This window comes from Schistocerca americana, chromosome 5 (assembly GCF_021461395.2).
Source record: "Schistocerca americana isolate TAMUIC-IGC-003095 chromosome 5, iqSchAmer2.1, whole genome shotgun sequence".
Lineage (NCBI taxonomy): Eukaryota > Metazoa > Arthropoda > Insecta > Orthoptera > Acrididae > Schistocerca > Schistocerca americana.
In genome coordinates, this window is record NC_060123.1 from 659,482,156 (window position 1) to 659,502,965 (window position 20,810).

The 20,810-nt window shown below is 43.4% G+C and overlaps 1 protein-coding gene across 5 annotated transcripts in view; it reads left to right on the top strand.

The window, feature by feature from the left end:
• LOC124615780 (hydroxylysine kinase) overlaps positions 1 to 20,810 on the top strand; it is a 219,432-nt gene that overhangs the window by 101,340 nt on the left and 97,282 nt on the right. For 3 of the 5 annotated variants that reach the window (XM_047143885.1, XM_047143887.1, XM_047143891.1), the window contains exon 1: positions 12,520 to 12,637. The exons of the other annotated variants lie outside the window; for them this stretch is intronic. In XM_047143885.1, the coding sequence (XP_046999841.1) occupies positions 12,621 to 12,637 (17 nt within the window). In that variant the 5' untranslated portion in view covers positions 12,520 to 12,620. Of the gene's footprint in view, positions 1 to 12,519; positions 12,638 to 20,810 lie in introns of those variants that run through there. 5 annotated transcript variants of the gene reach the window in all.

Sequence of the window (20,810 nt, forward strand, 5' to 3'; positions counted from 1 at the left end):
AGTTCTAGGGGACTGATGACCTCAGATGTTAAGTCCCATAGTGCTCAGAGCCATTTGAACCATTTTGCTTACTGGGGACTGTGCAACTGGCTCTTAGTAGTGTAGCTTTCTGGCAAAAATTTTCTGTCAGAATTTCATTTTCTTCGATACACCGAGAAGATAATATGTAACTTTCTTACATGTTTTTCCTGTTACTCGTTTACCGCTGCGCCACGACGCCGTAGATAATTATTGATCGTAGAGAGTATTTCACCGGAACGGTTTCTTTTAACTGTCGATTTTCTCGACAACGGCTGAGAAGTGCATCTTGGTGCTTTGCCACATTACACCCTGGCCATGAGCTTTTATTACGCGCAGTATGAATCGAATCTGAATTTCACAACTGGCGGCCTCCCCTTGTTAGTTCAACCCGTTCCCGTGAGTGGCGCCGTCACAGCATGTATTCAAGATGGCTGCTACACTTGACGTTCGTCAGAAGCAACGTGCTGTCATAGAATTCCCGTGCTGTGAATATGAGACAGTGGGAAACATCGACAAGAGGCTGAAAAAGGTGTATGGAGATGCTGCTGTCGATCGCAGTACAGTTTGTTGGTGGGCAAGCAGGTTACGTGATGAAAGAGGGCACGGCAATATTGAGGATTGTCCTCACAGTGGCAGGCCTCGTACTGCACACACTCCAGACAATGTGCAGAGAGTTAACGAATTGGTGACTGCTGACAGACGCATCACAGTGAACGAATTGTCACGCTACATTGGGATAGGGGAAGGAAGTGTTTGCAGAATACTGAATGTGTTGGCGTTAAAAAAGGTTTGTGCCAAGTGGGTTCCCAGGATGTTGACAGTGGTTCACAAAGAAACAAGAAAAACGGTATGCAGCGAACTTTTGGAACGGTACGAGAATGGTGGAGATGAATTTCTTGGAAGAATTGTGACAGGTAATGAAACATGGCTCCATCATTTTTCACCAGAGACGAAGAGGCAAACAATGGAGTGGCATCATGTAAATCCACCCATGGAAAAAAAGAATTCAAAACCATACCTTCCGCTGGAAAAGTTATGGCTACCGTGTTTTTCGATTCCGAAGGACTCTTGCTTGTAGACATCATGCCAAGTGGAACCACCATAAATTCTGATGCATATGTGACAACACTGAAGAAACTTAAAGCTCGATTGAGTCGTGTTCGACCACATCGGCAAAAGCAGGATGTTTTGCTGTTGCACGAGAATGCACGGCCATATGTCAGTCAAAAAACCATGAAAGCGATCACAAAACTCGGATGGACAACACTAAAACACCCGCCTTACAGTCCTGACCTGGCTCCATGTGACTATCATCTCTTTGGGAAACTGAAAGACTCTCTTCGTGGAACAAGGTTTGAAGATGATGACTCCCTTGTGCACACAGCCAAACAGTGGCTCCAACAGGTTGGTCCAGAATTTTACCGTGCGGGTATACAGGCGCTGGTTACAAGATGGCGTTAAGCAGTTGGGAGGATGGAAATTATGTGGAGAAATGAAAATATTGTTCCTAAAAGATGTATCTACACAGTGTAAAACTTTCAAACATGTAGAATAAAAGATGGATTTAAAAAAAAATAGTGTGCATTTCTTTTGGAGTGACCCTCGTAGATGGAACGGGGATTCCACTGGCAGGAACATCATGTACACTACTCACGCATTCAAAGATCAACTAATCATTTGTTCAGAAATCAACTTAGAATGCGTTTAAAAATGTTAAAAAACAAACTGGGATGCGTTTCAAAATCATATGAATGATCGATAGAGCGACGTCGCGGAAACAAGATTTTTTCTTCAAGAATATGGATTTGGCGCCCCCTGAAATTGCCGCCCTATATCCGTGAACAGTGTTTGCAACATTCGTTCTAGGATACAACTAGGCCCCAGAGACCAGTAGTTCTCCTGCTTAACAGTTTCAGTTATTTATTTATTTATTGCGGGCTTGTGGGAAGGTGGATGGACGTATCGACGGACTGATGCCCGTGGTGCCGCTGCTTTCAACATTGGTCTGTGGAGCATCCGGACAACTGTAGACCTGTTTCTGGGCATCCGCATAGTGCGGACCCTCGTCAAGATCGAAGCACTGTGCGAGCAGTGTTGGCCGACGGAACATCCTCCAGGGACGAAATCCGGGCACATGTTACGCTTGCTGTGTCATGAGAGACCATAGCGAACCGTCTGCTTGCAACAGGATTAAGATATGTATGCCTCTATCCAGGCTACCGCCTCCACAACGACACCGCCTAGCGTGGCTAGTCGTGTATCTTAAAACAGTTGACTGCGGAGTGAAATGGCGCTCTGTTGTCTTCAGTGATAACTGTGGGTCCAATCCGTATGCGACTGATGGATGTACATTTGTGCGGCTCAGACCCGCTGATCTGTCAATGCCAGAGTGCATTCACTCACGATAAACAAGTTCCATCCCTGCGCCATATCTTGGGAGGCCATCAGTTACAACTCGCGGTACATTTGGTGTTTCTGCAGGATTAAGAAGCCAGTGGCCTCTAAATTTCATAGGCTGTCATCCCCGTGATCTTGCCAGTTCTTTGACATGAAGGTGATGTGCTTTTCCATCAGGACAATGCGCGTTCACAAACGGCTGCCGCGACGTAATGTGCTCTTCGTGGTGTACAGCAGTTGCCCTGGCCGGTAGAATCCTCAGTTCTCTCGCCAATGGAACACGTGGGACGTGATGAAACGGTAACTCACTCGTTCTCGGGGCCGTGCAGGAACCATTGCCGAAATGCTACAAAAGGCGCAAGATGCATGGGGCAATCTATCGCACAACGCCATTCTTCATCATTATGATCGTTTCCATGGAAGAATATGCGCCTACATTGCCACCAAAGGGGGGTACACCGTGCATTGATGCGACTTTTTAGACACCCTTTACTGTGACATTTGCGTTTCATTTGGCCTGAATTTGTTATCGTATACTCGTACAATGATGAACCAAGCGTCACCACACTTGTCAATAAAATAAAATGAGCTTGTCACATTTGTTTCCGACAGTGTATATTCTTAAAGATGTAGGTGAGAAATTTAGAATACGAATCTGCATTTAGCACAGCAAGCATCACATATAGTGCAACGAAATAATAAAGAATAAAATAACAAAATTATTTTTCACTTTATATGTTTGGAAAGAAATTTTATACAGCTATGATATCAGTTTTGTAATCTTAATACATGATAGTGCGAGTATTTATTGTTGTTATTATTATAGCACATGTTTCCGTGCCTCTGTTATACAGAAATTCTCAGTAACGCCGTTCAAATCCATTTCATTTGAAACTTTTCTTTCAATCGATGAAGTGGACAGATTGGTTAATCGTTCTTGATTCATTGTAGAGTGAAGAAAATTTTTTATTACACTCAGTTTAGAAAAACATCTCTGGCCGGCCGTTGTGGCCGAGCGGTTCTATGCGCTTCAGTCTGGTCGCAGGTTCGAATCCCACCTCGGGCATGGATGTGTGTGATGTCTTTAGGTTAGTTAGGTTTAAGTAGTTTTAAGTTCTAGGGGACTGATGACCTCAGATGTTAAGTCCCATAGCGCTCAGAACCATTTGACCCATTTTTGAAAAACATCTCTCGCCTGATGTGACTGAGATGCAAAAGGTCAGCAAATATTGGAGTTATAAGTGGTGTGCAGGGAGTCACTGAAGCCCCACTTAATTACCCACACTCGTATCGGCTGCATGTAGGTGCCTGCGATACTGTTTTATTCCTTACAGCACCTGCTCCTCGCCAAACTCATCGTGAATTTCTACCAGATACTCTAGTGGTACGGCCAGAGCGTCAATGGAAGCTTCAAGCATAAAATTTTGTATTAACAATTTGTAAATTTTGGCGATTTCTGTCACGGCCGCGTATCATTAATCAGTCTATGTATTCAAATACTGACTAACGAACTTAGTCTTCATCAATAACCCATTGTCATGAGCTTACTTTATTCACCTTCCTTCCCCCTCGTTGGTCATTTTTAATGTCCATATCACTGCACAAAAGTAAAAGTATTGCTTATAATTGTATTAAGTTCCGTCACTGAAAACGCGATCTGAATTTTTAATTTTGCGAGTTCTTTATCTAAAGTCTTTTTGGAGACTGTAGATATTGTTAGACTCAATTTACTTCCTCCAGTACCGTGTGCCAGAAGTTGATGGGTATCAGGCAATCATTTCGAACTTTTTCGTGTTTTTTTCTGCAAGTAAGTTCCACCTATATCTAGAAGACGAGAGTCAATAAATATAACTCCTCTACGGTTCCAAAACAGACAACGCTAAGTTGAACACATGAGGATGCACGAACAACACAAAGATTTAAGAAATGATTAGCACAGAGACCGAAACGAGCTTTTGGATTAACTTCTTGAATTTTTCGTTGTATTTCTCCATCTACACCCGACCCGGTCCAGGCGTTTTCATAATTTTGAACCTTGCACAACGAAATATCCAGTCCATCTTCCTCCAGCTTCTGTTGATTATCTTTTGATGTATTCTCTGTAGTCTTTCCTAACATTTATGTTGCATACGTATGGGGCCTGGAATTACAAGATGTCTCTAATTTGTTAAACATATCTTGCCCTTGCTTGGGATTTTTTTTTTAAATTGAGACCTGCATGTTACTTTCAGTTATTTCCCGTATTGTCCTTGTGCCAAGACTCCAGAACTCCCCCTCTGCTTCGCTCTGGTCTCGCTAAGGGTGATTTGTATTTTTCCGGCACTCGTCAGCCCTCTGCGCTACAGTGGTCGCACGAGTCCCTAGCCCACTCCAGAGAATTCTGAGGCCAGCGCTCAATGAAAATTGAAGCTTCTACCAACCCAAAGTTCAGACTGAGATGCGCTTTGAACAGTCAGTCTTAAATTAAATGGAGCGCACATTAATGATTTGTTCTATTATTCTTTCTTCTCTTCATCTACTAATTTTATTATGTAACTTAAATAGTACGAAATGAGTCTGATCATTGAGATAGCAGGTCACTTCCATGTCATGTGCTTGACGCCCATCAGTCTGCGCTCTGATGTAGCAGACAGCTTGCTCGTGAAGCTACTCTAACTTAAAGCCTATACAGGATGTCTCAGAAACGTTGCAACAAACTTCAAAGGGCTGTAGAGGTCCTCTTGGATACAAATCGGTAACAGGAACTTGTGTTCAGAAACGCCGTCCTACAACGCTATAGAGTGTCGAAGTAATAGGCACTGGCGCCTGCCGTTAGGCTACCTCTTCGACAGCAAACCTGAGTTTGTACACTGACGGACCGTTGGAGGAACATCTTGCAATGTAGTTTGTTATTGAGTGATCGTGACTTCCTGAAACCATCGCCAATAGAGAAGGTGGAGCTAGCCGCTACTTAGGCAGGATCTGCCTCCTACGAATGCAACGCTCTGTCGCCTTAGTAGATGACGGTTTCGGACAAGGGTTTCCATCTGCAGTTTTTTTCTGTACACTCAAAAGCACTGAATATTTCAGAGGGTTCGAGGAGAAAATTAAACTGCGGATGGAAACCCATGTCCATCATCCACCGAGGCAGCAGAGCATCACATTCATAGGAGGCAATCCAAACCATTGCAGAGCACTCGCAGTGAAATTTAGGTAGCTAATTTTGGCAAGCAAAATATTGAAATTGACGGTGCCAAAGGCTTGGCTACAGTGTAAGAAGCACATGGTAGTCGTCTCTTGTCTAGTCATGGTAAGCTTGAAGTCGTCTTGTACTTTTATTAAAGCAGATATTGAGCTGCACTGTTTGAGACAGCCTGGTTTTAATTCGTCTAGTAGGTTGTTCGCAATTAATTATTTAGTTATTTGGTCGTGAACTACAGACGCATACGGAGCAATAAAGTCCTTTTTCATACATCTGCCTATAACGAAGATATTGAAAATGCAGCATTTAATATATTATATGATTTCTCCTCATCTGGTTTCTGTCCTGTTTCCATCACAGCTGGAACTTTACTTATAAAGTAGAAATATCGAAACTGTCTGGTGAACAAGGTTTAGTAGAGCTGATATCGAGTTGCCCCGACGTATGCACATCTTCGAGATGTATATAACAGAATGTATGGCAGCTCTTACATCAGAGCGTTCTTTTTCCAACCCAAACATTTTTATAAAAAATTTTCTGTGCTATCTCAAGAACGTCTTATCTGGCAATACTATAAATAGGAGGATGTGGTGTGAATGGTCAATGGATTGTTTGCCTACCGAGAGAGAGTAATAGAAAATGTAAAATTGAAGTAGCTGAAATTTAACTAAGTTGCCTACGGGTCATTAGAGCGGAAGCTCCAAGAACAATTTTTCAAGCGCAGAAACCGCAATTATTCTTCAACCATCTATATGCACTGTGTAACAAAATTAAAGGATCAGTTCCGAATTTTGGCTTGAATGTGCATACAACATTACTCTGTAATAATTCAAAAGCCTGGAGCCGTACGGTGTAAGCCTCAGGCACGGCGACACTTCAAACAGCAAGGTGCCGACAAGTGCAAACAAAAGACCATGGTTCAGAAGTTCATGTGAGGTGTAATAAAGTGACTTAATGGTGCCACACTGGTACCAAATTTCACCACAAATCTGCCTAACGCAGGAGGGGATGTGTCACACCAAGGGACGGTCGTTACACCTCCTATTAGCCACTTCTCACTCCCTGTCTTGACACCTTTGTGACGGACGTAAGAATCGCTACGCCCAGCACTGAAATCATACGGTTTTCTCGAAGGGTGGCCGAGGAAAACATTTTGAACACACCTCAGCTCAGAATCGACACAGAGAGGCCTCAGAAGGTGTCATAAAGGGTGTGAATGATACCACCCCTCCCAGTGGTTCGTTCATTTTCACGCAGTGTCGCGGTCGAAAACGACAGTTTGCAGTGTGATGTGCAACAGGACTACGTCCTTGACGACCTTTGGTACTGGTCACACCCCCTAGACAGGTCAGCCCTTCTCTAAGGACATCGCGGGACTGCAACAGCACTGAACATGATCTCACGCCTTTTAAGCGTAGTGTGACAGCAGTTTTTCCTCTCGTACACAAGATAGAGCCACTAGAGACCGTTAAAAACCATTCGACGAATTTGAACGTCAACTGTACCTGAAAAGGATATACGAGGGTTGCCCAGAAAGTAAGTTCCGATCGGTCGCGAAATGGAAACCACTGGGAAAATCCGGTAAAGCTTTGCACAAATGTATTGGGCAGTGTCTCTAATATGCCCATCGATCGTATCGCGTCGCTCCTTTTGAGTGAACAGTGAGCATGTAAAGATGCATAGGGAATAACGTCTCCCGCCAAGTATGAGTGCCTGGTTAGAGATTTCGCCTGTGTCATGCAGCCCACATAACACAACTGTCGAGCAGTTCCTTCTTCATGCCAATTCTCGGCCGCACACTACAGGAGCAATGAAGACGCTCCTGCAGCGTTTCCGATGAGAAGTGTTTGATCACCCACAATACATCCCTCAGTTGGCTCCCCCTGAGTCTCATCTCTGCCAACAAGAACCGCTGGCTATGAAGACAAATTTTTTCCACAGACAACAAGCTGAAGATAACTGGCCGAAAGCACAGGCGGCTGCTTCGTATGACGAGGATATTGGAAAGTTGATACAACACTACCACAACAGTCGAAGTTGGAGCGGCGACTATGTAGAGAAGTAGGTGGAATGTGTACCTTACTGTTGCAAGTAAAACGTTTCTGGTTTTCACTGTGGTTTCCATTTCGTGACCGATCGGAACTTACTTTCTGGACAACCCTCGTATATTCATTTTGATGCTTCGTTCTTGCCGCCCTCTTTTTGACATGTTCACAGCGGGGGAGGGGGGATTACACACGATACGTGCATGAATAAAAAGACAGAGTCACTCTCTAAGAACTCATCTGTTTGGCAACACACTAAGTCCACCCGCACACCTTTGTTGTGCACTTGAAAAAGTCTCTGTCCAGAGCCACTCACGCACCTATCGCAACCCACTGGGGAGGGCAGTGAACCTTCTCAACACTAGCGCCTACTGGCCATATGGAAAATCTGACAAGGAACCCCTTGAATGTGACGTCGCAAGTTCAATCTTTAGTAAGGCTCATTTGAAAGTGTTGTGTTAACAATTATGACAATAAAAATGTTATCTGCTTATGACTCACCATGTGCATCAGGAGGGCGGTAGAAAATCAGTATCCGGGATGCGTAGTGATCAATCTTCTAACGAACGTATGTATTGCACTTCACAAAACGGACATCGTCAACATTCAAGAAATGTTCAAAACAAACCATTAAATGCACCGTGAACATCGAATGAAAAATGGCGCACTGCAGTGATCCAGTGATCACAAAGGTTCACACCACCAAGATCGAAGACGAACTCCTTGGGAGCTACAAACCGTGCAGGGGGTTCAGCTAAGTATCAAGTCTTTAAGAGTGAATATAGAATCATGTTGGCGTAACAGGGTGATGAGAACTGAATATAGTGGCATGCAACCGCATGCGAAACAGTTTGTCGTGGAGCTTGTCGTGAAACTGGCTACCTGTTAAGGTGTAGCTACAGACAGTGCGATAATATGTTTTATAGGCGCGGAAAAAACAAACATCCAGAGGCTGCATTTGTCCGGTGGTTACAGGTGGTATGAACTGCAAGGTCACATACTTTTCAGGAGGAATAGTTCGCTGTAAAGGAGTACGACTTTTATACGCATACCAGGAATTTAAAAAAAAGCAAGTTATTTTGACTAGCTATTGGCCAAAAGCAGTCCCCATAACGTAAGTGTAGTTCTCTTACGCCCATTTTCCCACTCTTGCTTGCTGTGACGTAAACGTCCCCTACTGCCCTTGCAAGATCACGCACGGCAGAAAGAATCGCACTGGGCAGAGCATCTACAACTTCTCGCAGCGCAATAATTAACTTTCCAGCCAATTTACCATCCAAATTAACATTCGGTATAATCGTATACGAATGCGTTAAGACATCGATGTCAGTTGATCTTGATACAGATTTCTTGGCACTTCTAATTTCCAGTGCCCCTTTCATACGCATTTCCTCCTCAAATCCCGAATGAACGGAGTTGAAAACAGTTCCTTACTGAACGATGGGATGAGTTTGTTTATCTCATCTACAAATTTTCTGGCCGATCCCGCAGTTTGCACCGTCAAGTTGACACTTCGTATATATATATATATATAGGGTGTTACAAAAAGGTAGGGCCAAACTTTCAGGAAACATTCCTCAAACACAAAGAAAGAAAATACGTTATGTGGACATGTGTCCGGAAACGCTTTCTTTCCATATTAGAGCTTATTTTAATACTTCTATTCAAATCACATTAATCATGGAATGGAAATACACAGCAACAGAACGAACCAGCGTGACTTCAAACACTTTGTTACAGGAAGGCTCAAAATGTCCTCCGTTAGCGAGGATACATGCATCCACCCTCCGTCGCATGGAATCCCTGATGCGCTGATGCAGCCCTGGAGAATGGCGTATTGTATCACAGCCGTCCACAATACGAGCACGAAGAGTCTCTACTTTTGGTACCAGGGTTGCGTAGACAAGAGTTTTCAAATGTCCCCATAAATGAAAGTCAAGAGGGTTGAGGTCAGGAGAGCGTGGAGGCCACGGAATTGGTCCGCCAATCCATCGGTCACCGAATCTGTTGTTGAGAAGCGTACGAAGACTTGGACTGAAATGTGCAGGAGCTCCATCGTGCATGAGCCACATGTTGTGTCGTACTTGTAAAGGCACATGTTCTAGCAGCACAGGTATAGTATCCCGTATGAAATCATGATAACGTGCTCCATTGAGCGTAGGTGGACGACGAAACTAAAATGAGCTCTAACATGGAAATTAAGCGTTTCCGGACACATGTCCACATAACATCTTTTCTTTATTTGTGTGTAAGGAATGTTTCCTGAAAGTTTGGCCGTACCTTTTTGTAACACCCTATATATATATATATATATATATATATATATATATATATATATATATATATTCCGTCTTCCAATTCCATAGTTGTGTCTGAAGTTAGGCAACTATTCACTGCTTCCCTTGAGATCACTGCGATACACACTGATCAGACAGAACATTACGACCTCCTACGTAATAGCCGATATGTCGACGTTTGTCAACGATAGCAGCGGCATGAGTCGTGCCATGGAAGCAACGAGGCCTTGGTAGATCGCTGAAGGGATTTAGCACCACATTTGGACACACAAGTCACCTAATTCCCATAAATTTTGAGGAATGGGGTGATGAACTCTGACGTCATGTTCGATCACATTCCAGATGTTTTCGATGGGGTTCTGATCTGGCGAGACGGGGACACAGCACATCAATTAGAACCCGCCACTGCGATCCTCGAATCACGCCATCACACTCCTGTCCTTGTGACATGGCGCATTATATTGTTGAAAAAGCCACTGCCATTGGGACTGTGATCGTCATGAAGGGATTTACGTGGTCTGCAAACAGTGTACGTTACTCCTTGGCCGTCATGGTGCCTTGCACGAGCTCCACTGGACGCATGGATGCCCACGTGAAAGTTCCCCAGAGCATAACGGAGCCGCCGCCAGCTTGTCCCCATCACGCGGTACAAGTGTCAGGGAGCTGTTCCCCTGAAAGGCGATGGATTCGATGCCCTCACATCGGCATGATGAAGAAGGCACCGAGATTCATCAGACCATGCAACGCTCTGCCACTGCGCCGCCGTCCAGTGCCGATGGTCATGTGCCCGTATTAGTCGCTGTCGCCGATGTCGTGGTGTTGACATTTGCACATGCAATGGTCGTCGACTATGGAGGCCCATCATTAGGAGCGTTCGGTGCACTGTGCGTTCAAACACGTGTACTCTGCCCAGCATTAATGTCTGGTGTTAGTTCCGTGCCGGCCGCTGTGGCCGAGCGGTTCTAGGCGCTACATTCTGGAACCGTAGCGGTCGCAAGTTCGAATCCTGCCTCGGGCATGGATGTGTGTGATGTCCTTAGGTTAGTTAGGTTTAAGTAGTTCTAAGTTCTAGGGGACTGATGGCCTGAGATGTTAAGTCCCATAGTGCTCAGAGCCATTTGAACCATTTTTTGTTAGTTCAGTCACTGTTCGCCGCCTGTCCTGTTTTACAAGTCTGCCCTGCCTACGACGTCCGACGTCTGTAATCAGGGGTGGCTGCTCAACACCACAACGTCTTGACACGGTTTCACCTTGGTTTCGCCACGTGTTGGAGAAACTGATCACAGCACTCCTCGCACACTCGACAAGTCGTGCAGTTTCCGAAAAGAAACTGCCGAGACTCCGGGCCATCACAATCTGCATTCGGTCAAACTCAAATAGATCGCGCGCCTTCCCCATTCTACACCCGGACAGCACGCTCACTGATACTACATGCACCGTGCGTGTGTCCGACTTCCAGTCATTCCTCGCCAGGTGACGATGTTGTCGGCTGGACGGGTTTATATCGATAGTATGTCGGTGGTCATAATGTTCTAACTGAAAGGGTTCAAATGGCTCTGAGCACTATGGGACTTAACATCTGAGGTCACCAGTCCCCTAGAGCTTAGAACTACTTAAACCTAACTAAACTAAGGACATCACACACATCCATGCCCGAGGCAGGATTCGAACCTGCGACCGTAGCGGTCACGCGGTTCCAGACTGTAGCGCCTAGAACCGCTCGGTCACTCCGGCCGGCAATTAAGATAATCAGTACACTTATAGCTCAAATTTGCCACTTGTATTTACTTGCACTAAAGTATGTGTAATAATAATTCAATCTATGTATTATAGTAATGACATGTACGGTGGTTTTCATAAAGTAATATATTTTACTTTTTATGCACACTATTCACAGATCAGATGATAGTAACTCCGTTTACCTAAACCGGTCATCGTAAATGAAGGTTTTACAAATGTGATCTTTGCTGAGAAGTTGTCTTTCTTCAAGTTGAATGTATTTGTTTACATTCATAAAATACAGAACTTACATGCAGTAATATTATCTGCTAACACGGCCACTGCAACGGCAGCAAAACAAAATATGGAAAATGTAATTTTATACGTGAACAGCCGTCTGCAAATCAATCTGTGGGTTCGAATCCAGCTATTGTTCTTAATAAATCTCATCATAATGCTAGAAGGTTGCTGTTTTTGCTTTACTGTAACAATGAACCTTTGTTTTCAAGCAGCCACGGTCTCACCACGTTGCTTTTCGACAAAATAGCAACAATACTTCATACTGAACGTCAGTGGCAACTCGTAAGCGTACATTCGCTATTATCTCACAAAAGACTAGATTGTGCTCCCGCGTTTCCCGGAAAATTATTGCTTCTGTTATCAGTATTTACATGAGTGCCAGGTTTCGCTATTAATTGCAACTTTTGGCCCTTTTTTTCTTCGAGCCGAACGACGTGTCTACAGGTGGGAGTAAACTAGGTTATACCGAAGGGTAACGCGTCTAAACAGCGAAACAATGCCGCGCCATAGGGGCGTGCACAGAGGAAACCGTGAGTGGAGCTCATTGAGTGTTAACTGGATGATGGCCGCGCCACCAATAGGGCTTCTGTTTGAACGGGGGCTGCGCGCCGTTCTGCTACTGTATTCTTGGGTGTGTCGGCCGGCGATCCACACGGTGACATGGACAGGGCAGCGTGGTAGGTTGCGGCAAAAGCAGCTTCTTTACTATATCAATTAGCTCAGCGGCGTACGATGTGCAAGTGCCTAGACGTACATATAACAAAGAAAGAGAATTTGTTGTTGTTGTGTTCTCCGGTCTGAAGGCTAGTTTGATGCATTTCACCACTGTACTCTGTATCCTGTGCAACGCTCATCATCACCGATTAACTGCTGCAGCCTACATCCAAAGGTTTTTGTATGTCCATCCTTGTGACGGATGTTCCGTGGGTCTTCGGCCTTTCACTGACGTCATAAAACGAAATATCTGCAGCCGTCGTTTTGATGATATTTTATTGCAACCACTTTCTGTGACGCAGTACACCATCTTCACTCTTTCAGCGTCAGCTAAGGCATGAAGATGGTGTATTGAGTCATCGAAACTGGTTGCAATGTAATGAAATAACATCAAATCGACGGCTGCAGGTTTAACATACATCCATGGGCATCTGCAGAAATTTGTAGAAATTCATCCGGGAGGGGGGAGGACATGACTCTGCAATTACCAATTTTGATGTAAATCAGTTGTTCAGTTTCTAGAAGTCACTAGTATTGTCTCACTGCAGTCACACACGTAATGCTACAATTCGCAAACGATAGCTTTAGCGGAATCGAGGGAAAACCAGCGGAATCGAGGGAAAACGCATATAGAAATATATCAAAATTTTGCAGTGAAGAAACACTGTAGGCCTACTTCAGGTAGGAAAAACGGGGATGGCAAATGTGATCCCACCCGCTTTGCGCCCCAAGAAATTTTTTCGGGAGGAGGCAAGATTCAAAATTTGCCTTTTATGAAATTTGTAAATTTGTAGTAAGGACTATGGGACCAAACTGCTGAGGTCATCGGTCCCTAGGCTTACACACTACTTAATCTGACTCAAACTAACTTACGCTAAGGACAACACATACACGCATTTCCGAGGGAGGAATCGAACCTCCGACGGGGGCAGCCGCGCGAACCGCGTCAAGACGCCTAAGACCTCACGGCTACCCCGCGCAGCCGCCATTTATGATATAATTGACTTGGTCAGTTTGGAAACGTGTCGTGCCTCGAGAACTACATTTGGAAACAAGTGCACAAAACTAATTGTCAAATGTTTGATAATAGTTGATAATTTGTAAAGTAGATTACTTTAGTTCCTAAACAGTAAGCACATTTAAATGTTTTATGCAGAGAACATTTTTTTCTGTTATCACCTTGAATATGGATGCCACCCGTTCGATTCAACGATCTGAAATTATATCTTCATAATACGATTAAATTCAAAATACCCGACAGGTTACGAAATAAAGCTAGAAAACAATTTATTCAGACTCACATTATGTTAGGTTGAAACTGAAAATTAAAAATTTGAAACAGGAAAAAAGTCAGAATGACTGGAAAAATACTGCTTGATATTAAGAAAATTGTCACATTAATACCTCTCCAAGTGGAGAAACAGGAACTAAAATTACAAAAAAACTCATTGAACTCTGATGTCCTCCGTAACACTTTTCTTATAAAATTTCACATCTGTTTACTTTAACGGTTTTTTGTTTGCGTTACTTTGAAGACGTATGTTTATTAGTGTCGACTGGGATAACTGAAGTTGAACAAAATGTATTTTGTAAACTTCGTTGTTTTAGGTTGGCTAAATAAAGTGTAGCCCAAGGCAATATGCAACTAGAAGAATGTGGGAAACCTACAAAATACATCCTCAAATTGTCTAGGAGAACCAACGTTTAACAGCTGAGACTGCAAAAAGTTAATCTTCAACTCTCCCGTTTGTCACGTCATTGTATGGCACGACAACTGAAATGCAGAATTCGTAGCTCTGTGACTACATTTGGTGCTGTGTTGCTCCCAAGACTTCGAGAAGACACCAGACGTAGAGAACAAATTTCTTTGATCTTGAAATTTTAGGCTTCTTTCCCCATCTCTTCAAGCGCAGCAAACGGTATTTTCCTTTTTCGGCTGATGTGTGTAGGATTAAGAGTAGATGTATTCCTGCGAGTGTAAACAATGGCTCTGTCGTGAAAGACTGAATACAGAATCAGCAAGCCATCAAAGTTTTGTTTTCCTTCAGGCAATTGGTAAACTAGAGCTAAGATTTCTTTCTGGATAAAAGGGCGAGGGCCATCGGTTCAGTTATGTAAAGTTTGGTATTCATCTTGGGTACAGAGCAGCGTCGCAACGGCAACACGGAATTGGCTATTTTCCCGTGAACAGAGTGACAGCTAAGAAAACTGAAAATATGTAGTGAACGCTAGATTGTTTTAGATTAGTAGATAAAGTATAGCCTAGGGCTAATATACAACTACATGAATGTGAGAAACCATCCAAAATCATCCTTAAGTTGTCTTGTAGAATCAACCTCACTTCTCGTCGGCAACGTGCTTCTGAAGTTTAGTAGAGTCTCATACAAAGATTGTCAGAAATTCTAGAGAATAAAAAGACTCTACCCCTATTCCAGGAGAGTGCATGTGCTCCTTCTTGCCCTCCGTTAAGAACGCCCATGTCTACATCCGTTTCAACCTTCTTCTTATATTCATTCCATGGCCTCCCTCTACGTTTTTACCCACCACGGTTTCCATTACCAAAGCGACAATTCCTTGATGCCTTAGGATGTGTCCTTCCAACAGACCCCTTATTTTAATCAAATTGTGACATAAATATCTTTCTTCCGCAACTCTGTTCAGTACTTCCTCATTAGTGGGACTATTCGACTTACCTACCTAGTTGACCTAGTTATAGCACGATGTTTCAAAAGTTTCACTACCCTTGTTGTTTGAATTGCTTATCGTTCACGTTTCACTTCATTACAGCTCAACACTCCAGACAAATACCTCCAAAACAACCTCTCTAGCACTTAAATTTGTATTATATCTTAACAAATTCCTCTTTTTCAGAAGTGCTTTTCGTGCTATAACTAGCCTTTTTATTTTCTTTCTACCCAAATAGCAAAACTCATCTACTACTTTTAGTATCTCATTTCCTTGTCTAATTTTCTCAGAATCGCCCGATGTAATATGACTCCATTCCGCCACCTTTTCTACTTAGGTTGATGTTCATCTCATAACCTCTTTTTTCAAGACGCTATCCACTTCGTTCAGCTGCTCTTTCAAGTCCTTTACTGTCTCTGACAGAATTACGAATGTCATGTTCAAACTTCAGAGTTTTTATTTCACCTCTCTAAACTTCAATTCCCATTCCAAATTTCTGATTATTTTCCTTAGCTGCTTGCTCAGTGTGAGCCGTGCACGGCTCATGTTGCATGCCATTTATTGTTTGTCATCTTCTATTACGGTACTGCCGCCTCATTTTCTTATTCCATTTACTGGCGTCACTAACTTCCTGCCTAACTTGCCCGTGAGCGGCAGCAGCAGCGCGTATCGATAAGTGCGCTGTCGTACCATCTCTGCAGCGACCGATCATTCACATAGATATTAAAAAGAACGGGAGACAGCACCGATCCTTGTGGAGCGCCTGCCGACAACTAGCGAAAGCCAGAACGCATTCCCCGTTGAACCACTAGGAAAGTCCGGCCGCGGAGGAAGTCATCTACAATCTTGACACAAATATTTCGTATAGGGGTCTGCGTCAGCATCTTGTGCACTAGGTTGTCATGCCAGATCTTGTCGTAAGCGTTCTGCAAGTGCAGAAAAACAGCAGCTGTCGACTTTGCGGTGTTGAAGCCTTTGCTGACGTGTTCAGTGATTCGGCAGAGAGGTGCGAAGTAAATCCGAACTGTTCAAGTCGGATCGTCCCAGCCGCCGCCAGAGGTTGAGGAAGTCGGTGGAGGATCACAGATTCAAGGACCTTCGCCATAGTATTTAGGAGGCTGTTGGGCCTGTTGTTGGTGGGGACCGTAGGGTCCTCGAACCGCTTGGGAATCGCAATCAGCTTGGCTTGCTTCCACTGAGGGGGGAAAAAGCCAGACGTGAGACAACCGTTTAAAATATTGGTGAACAAGATGAGAGGCGTACGCGGATGGCGCCAAAGATGTTCATTTAAAATTCAGTCCAATCCAGGGGCTGACCAGCCACGTTTCCGTCGTAGGATCCGCTGGACTTTTGCCATGGACGTCAGGTGGGGTGAAAGAGCCCTAGTGCATTCACAGTATGTATACCGAATTTCGAGCATGCGAAAATGTGCTGGCCTCTTTCGGCGCATGCGTCGGGTGATAACATGCGCCGGGCACCCGAGTTTTGTGTGCTGTCGTAGGTGGTGGAAGTGAGAGTTAATCTAACCATTGAGTATCGAATGACTCCGTAGATTCCGCTGTGACTGGGTAATTTTAATTATAGGATCCCAATTTTTATCCAGTTGAAAACCGTTGTCTCAGTTTATAAGATTATTGGCAAGACGTATCTCCACCGATTCTTTGATTATTGAATGCCAAAAACTGGAAACTGGAGAAGAAATTTTAGTTCCAGTTTGGAACTTGCCCTTTTCTCACACGATATATTGCGAACTATGTATGAAGGACAACAGGCAGGTGCCATATTTCTAGATTTCCGAAAAGCATTTGACACGGTGCCCCATTGCAGGCTGTTAATGAAGGTATGAGCATATGGAATAAGTTCACAGATCTGTGTGCGGCTCGAAGACTTCTCAAGTAACAGAACCCAGTACCTTGTCCTCGACGAGGAGTGTTCATCAGAGACAAGGGTAGCGTCAGGAGTGCCCCAGGAAAGTTTGATAGGACCGCTGTTGTTCTCTGTATACATATATGATTTGGCGGACAGGGTGGGCAGCTGTCTGTGGTTGTTTGCCGATGATGCTGTGGTGTGCGGTTGTGTGTCGAAGCTGAGTGTCTAAGGAAAATACAAGAAGACTTAGACAAAATTTCTACACTACTGGCCATTAAAATTGCTACACCACGAAGATGACGTGCTACAGACGCGAAATTTAAACGACAGGAAGAAGACGCTGTGATATGCAAATGATTAGCTTTTCGGAGCACTCATCAAGGTTGGCGCCGGTGGCGACACCTACAACGTGCTGACATGAGGAAAGTTTTCAACCGATTTCTCATGCACAAACAGCAGTTGACCGGCGTTGCCTGGTGAAACGTTGTTGTGATGCCACGTGTAAGGAGGACAAATGCGTATCATCACGTTTCCGACTTTGATAAAGGTAGGATTGTAGAGTATCGCGATTGCGGTTTATCGTACCGCGACACTTGTTCACCCCCAAATCACATGATGTGTACTCCCTACTATACCGTTCTTGTCATTTTCTTAAGTCCTAAAACTGTTTTCATTCTACGCTCCACGCTACCCTGCCTTATACAACCCTCCTCATCCCTGAATAACGACAGCAGCCTACACTCTACACTCTGAAAGTTAAAATTTTATTTTCAGATACTGGCCAAGGAATGTGTATTTTCATTTTAAGTAGTTGCCCTAATGCATTAAATGTGTTATGTAATGACACAGCGACTAAACCCCCCAAATGCGTCGCATTTATTACTTTTTACATGGGTTTTGCATTTCCCCAGGGGGAAATTAGCTAATCACTAGTTAACGAAATAAAGCGATTATTTTAAAATAAAACAGCCTACGTGTAAAGGACTCTCGTTTAGATGTTTTATTTTCGCATTTTTGTACCAAATTTTACCTATCTGTGAATACTCGCATTTTTGAGCGATTAGTATTTAAAAGTAGAAAGATGTTATTTTTACTAAAAAACCGAATAAGTGCGGGTTCCGTGCAATTTAAATTGCGTATATAAGTCGTTAATCTCTAGAGTTTGTTGAATGAGTCTGCTAGGATCAAAATATGTGACATAGATGGCCATGACTGATTGCATTGACCTAGAAGCTTAATTTTTTTACAATGTCAAGAGACCATAGACCTTATTTTTTGACGTAAATTTCAACTTGATATCTCTACTCGTTCCTGAAAAACAGGGGTCCTGACAGCCAAACGAACAACAAAGTGATAGTACAATTGTTCTATTTTTAATGATTTAGGTATGGAACCCTAAAAATTATTATTAAATATTTAACTAACACTTCTATTTGTTAATAAATGCGGGCTTTAAATAAATATAATAAAATGGTACCAACGAGATCCAAACCAACAACTTTGTGATTACTAGAATTTCACCGAATGCACTTATTTCTTTCAGCTATCGGCAAGTGCGTTACTAATCTTGAAATGTTTTGTACTTAACAGTGGTAGGACATTTTTCTTTCAGAACTTTGTCGTACTGCTTTAGGAAATTGATATCCAGCCACTGATTTTCAAATCCTATAAGTTTGGGGAAAATCGAAGAGCAAAGGCCAGTCCGTAAGGCCGCCTTGCCAGATCACGTCACGTGATCACTCAAAATTATTCTGACGATGAGACAAGACTCGAAACGCAGAGCAACATATTTTAAGCCATAAATATTATAAAAATTGATGTTTGTTTGTGTGTGTGTGTGTGTGTGTGTGTGTGTGTGCGCGCCTGCGCACGCGCGTGCTTGTATGTTCCACATATCCTAAACGACTGGACCCATTTCAACCAAACTTGGTACACACATCCCTTACTGTCCAGCAATAATCGCTGTGGGTATAAGGACTACCTACCTATTACAGTTCAGGAGACATGACGTCATAAACAATGACATGCGTGAAAAACTGCTGTATCATGCATGACCTTTAAATACATCTATTGTTTGCTTCTAAGACACCCCTACACTCGATTCAACTTAAGGAAACCCCGACAACTGGCAGCGCTTTTGACAGTTCTCAGCTGCAAAGTGCAAAGGGTTGTAGACGAAAACATTTGTCGCCTATACAGCTATGAAGAGGCGTTGCCGTAGAGACGTTTACAAAATCGTATTGTAGACACGTGAAGCAGCTACACCCAGCTGCCTGGAAGTGTAACTAGAAATATTGTTTTTAATCAAATTCCGAGTTAAGAAACATTACAGACAATTTGTATTTTGCATTCTATGATTCTTAATTTGGATACTGTACTTATACGTTTGTACAATATGCATATTTGTTTATACCACTGCTTCATAATTTCAAATGTGTTTCCACGAATACATGAAACTGAAATATATAAGTTGCGTAAAAGCCACAATAGAAAATTGTAGTCCACGAGAGCTCCCCCCTAAGTGTAAAAATTCCCAAAGATGGAAGCGTACAAGAAACTACTGCTGGCTTCCTACAAGGCGCGTTAGAAGCGAAGACCTCCACAGCAGTGAAGCTTGTACTCATCCGAAAGGCGAACTAGCCAAGTTCGCAAACTGCAGACAGGATGGTCATCCAGCAAATTGGAAAGGATGCAAGAAGGCCAGGAAGCCATCCGAGCCCACAATGCACGAACCAATGTTAAACCAAAAGCTACAATTTTGCCTACAGTGAAAATAGTGACACCATCAACGACGACAGAACCAACTGTGACAATATAAGCCAGCGCATCCCTAACAAGTGAAACCAAACACCAAGATGTATCAAGAACAATGCTTTCAAGACGAAAATTTTATTCGTCTACCGAGCGACTGGGAAGACGAGATGGCGACAATCTCGCACAACAACACACAAAAAACACTGGAATCTTGTAAAACCCTATCAGAGATAGCCAAATTGTTAACTTCTATAAAAAAACGGCAACTTGTTCCAAAAATTGATCAACTTGGAGAGGAATCTGAGGAAAGCACTTGAAACTTATACTAAGATAATTATCTTACTCGAAGATCTAGTGAACATCGTTGACTAGTCCACCCCCGGTAGCTGAGTGGTAGCCAGCACGGTGGCTCAGCGTGTTTGGTCAGAGGGTTAGTTGCCCTCTGTAATAAAAAAAAAAACTGAGTGGATGGATCAATAACGAACTTCATCTGGCGTCAGGTGACGTCCGCCACGAACAATTGAAACGAATAATAACGAACAAAATGAGATTAAACAAAAAAAAAAGTGGTCAGCGCGACAGAATGTCAATCCTAAGGGCCCTGGTCGATTCCCGGCTGGGTCGGAGATTTTCTCCGCTCAGGGACTGGGTATTGTGTTGTCCTAATCATCATCATTTCATCCCCATCGACGCACAAGTCGCCGAAGTGGTGTCAAATAGAAAGACTTGCACCCAGCGAGCGGTCCACCCGATGGGATGCCCTAGTCACACGACATTTATTTACTTATCGTTGACTAAAAGCACCACACGCCAAGGAGAGAAAATGCA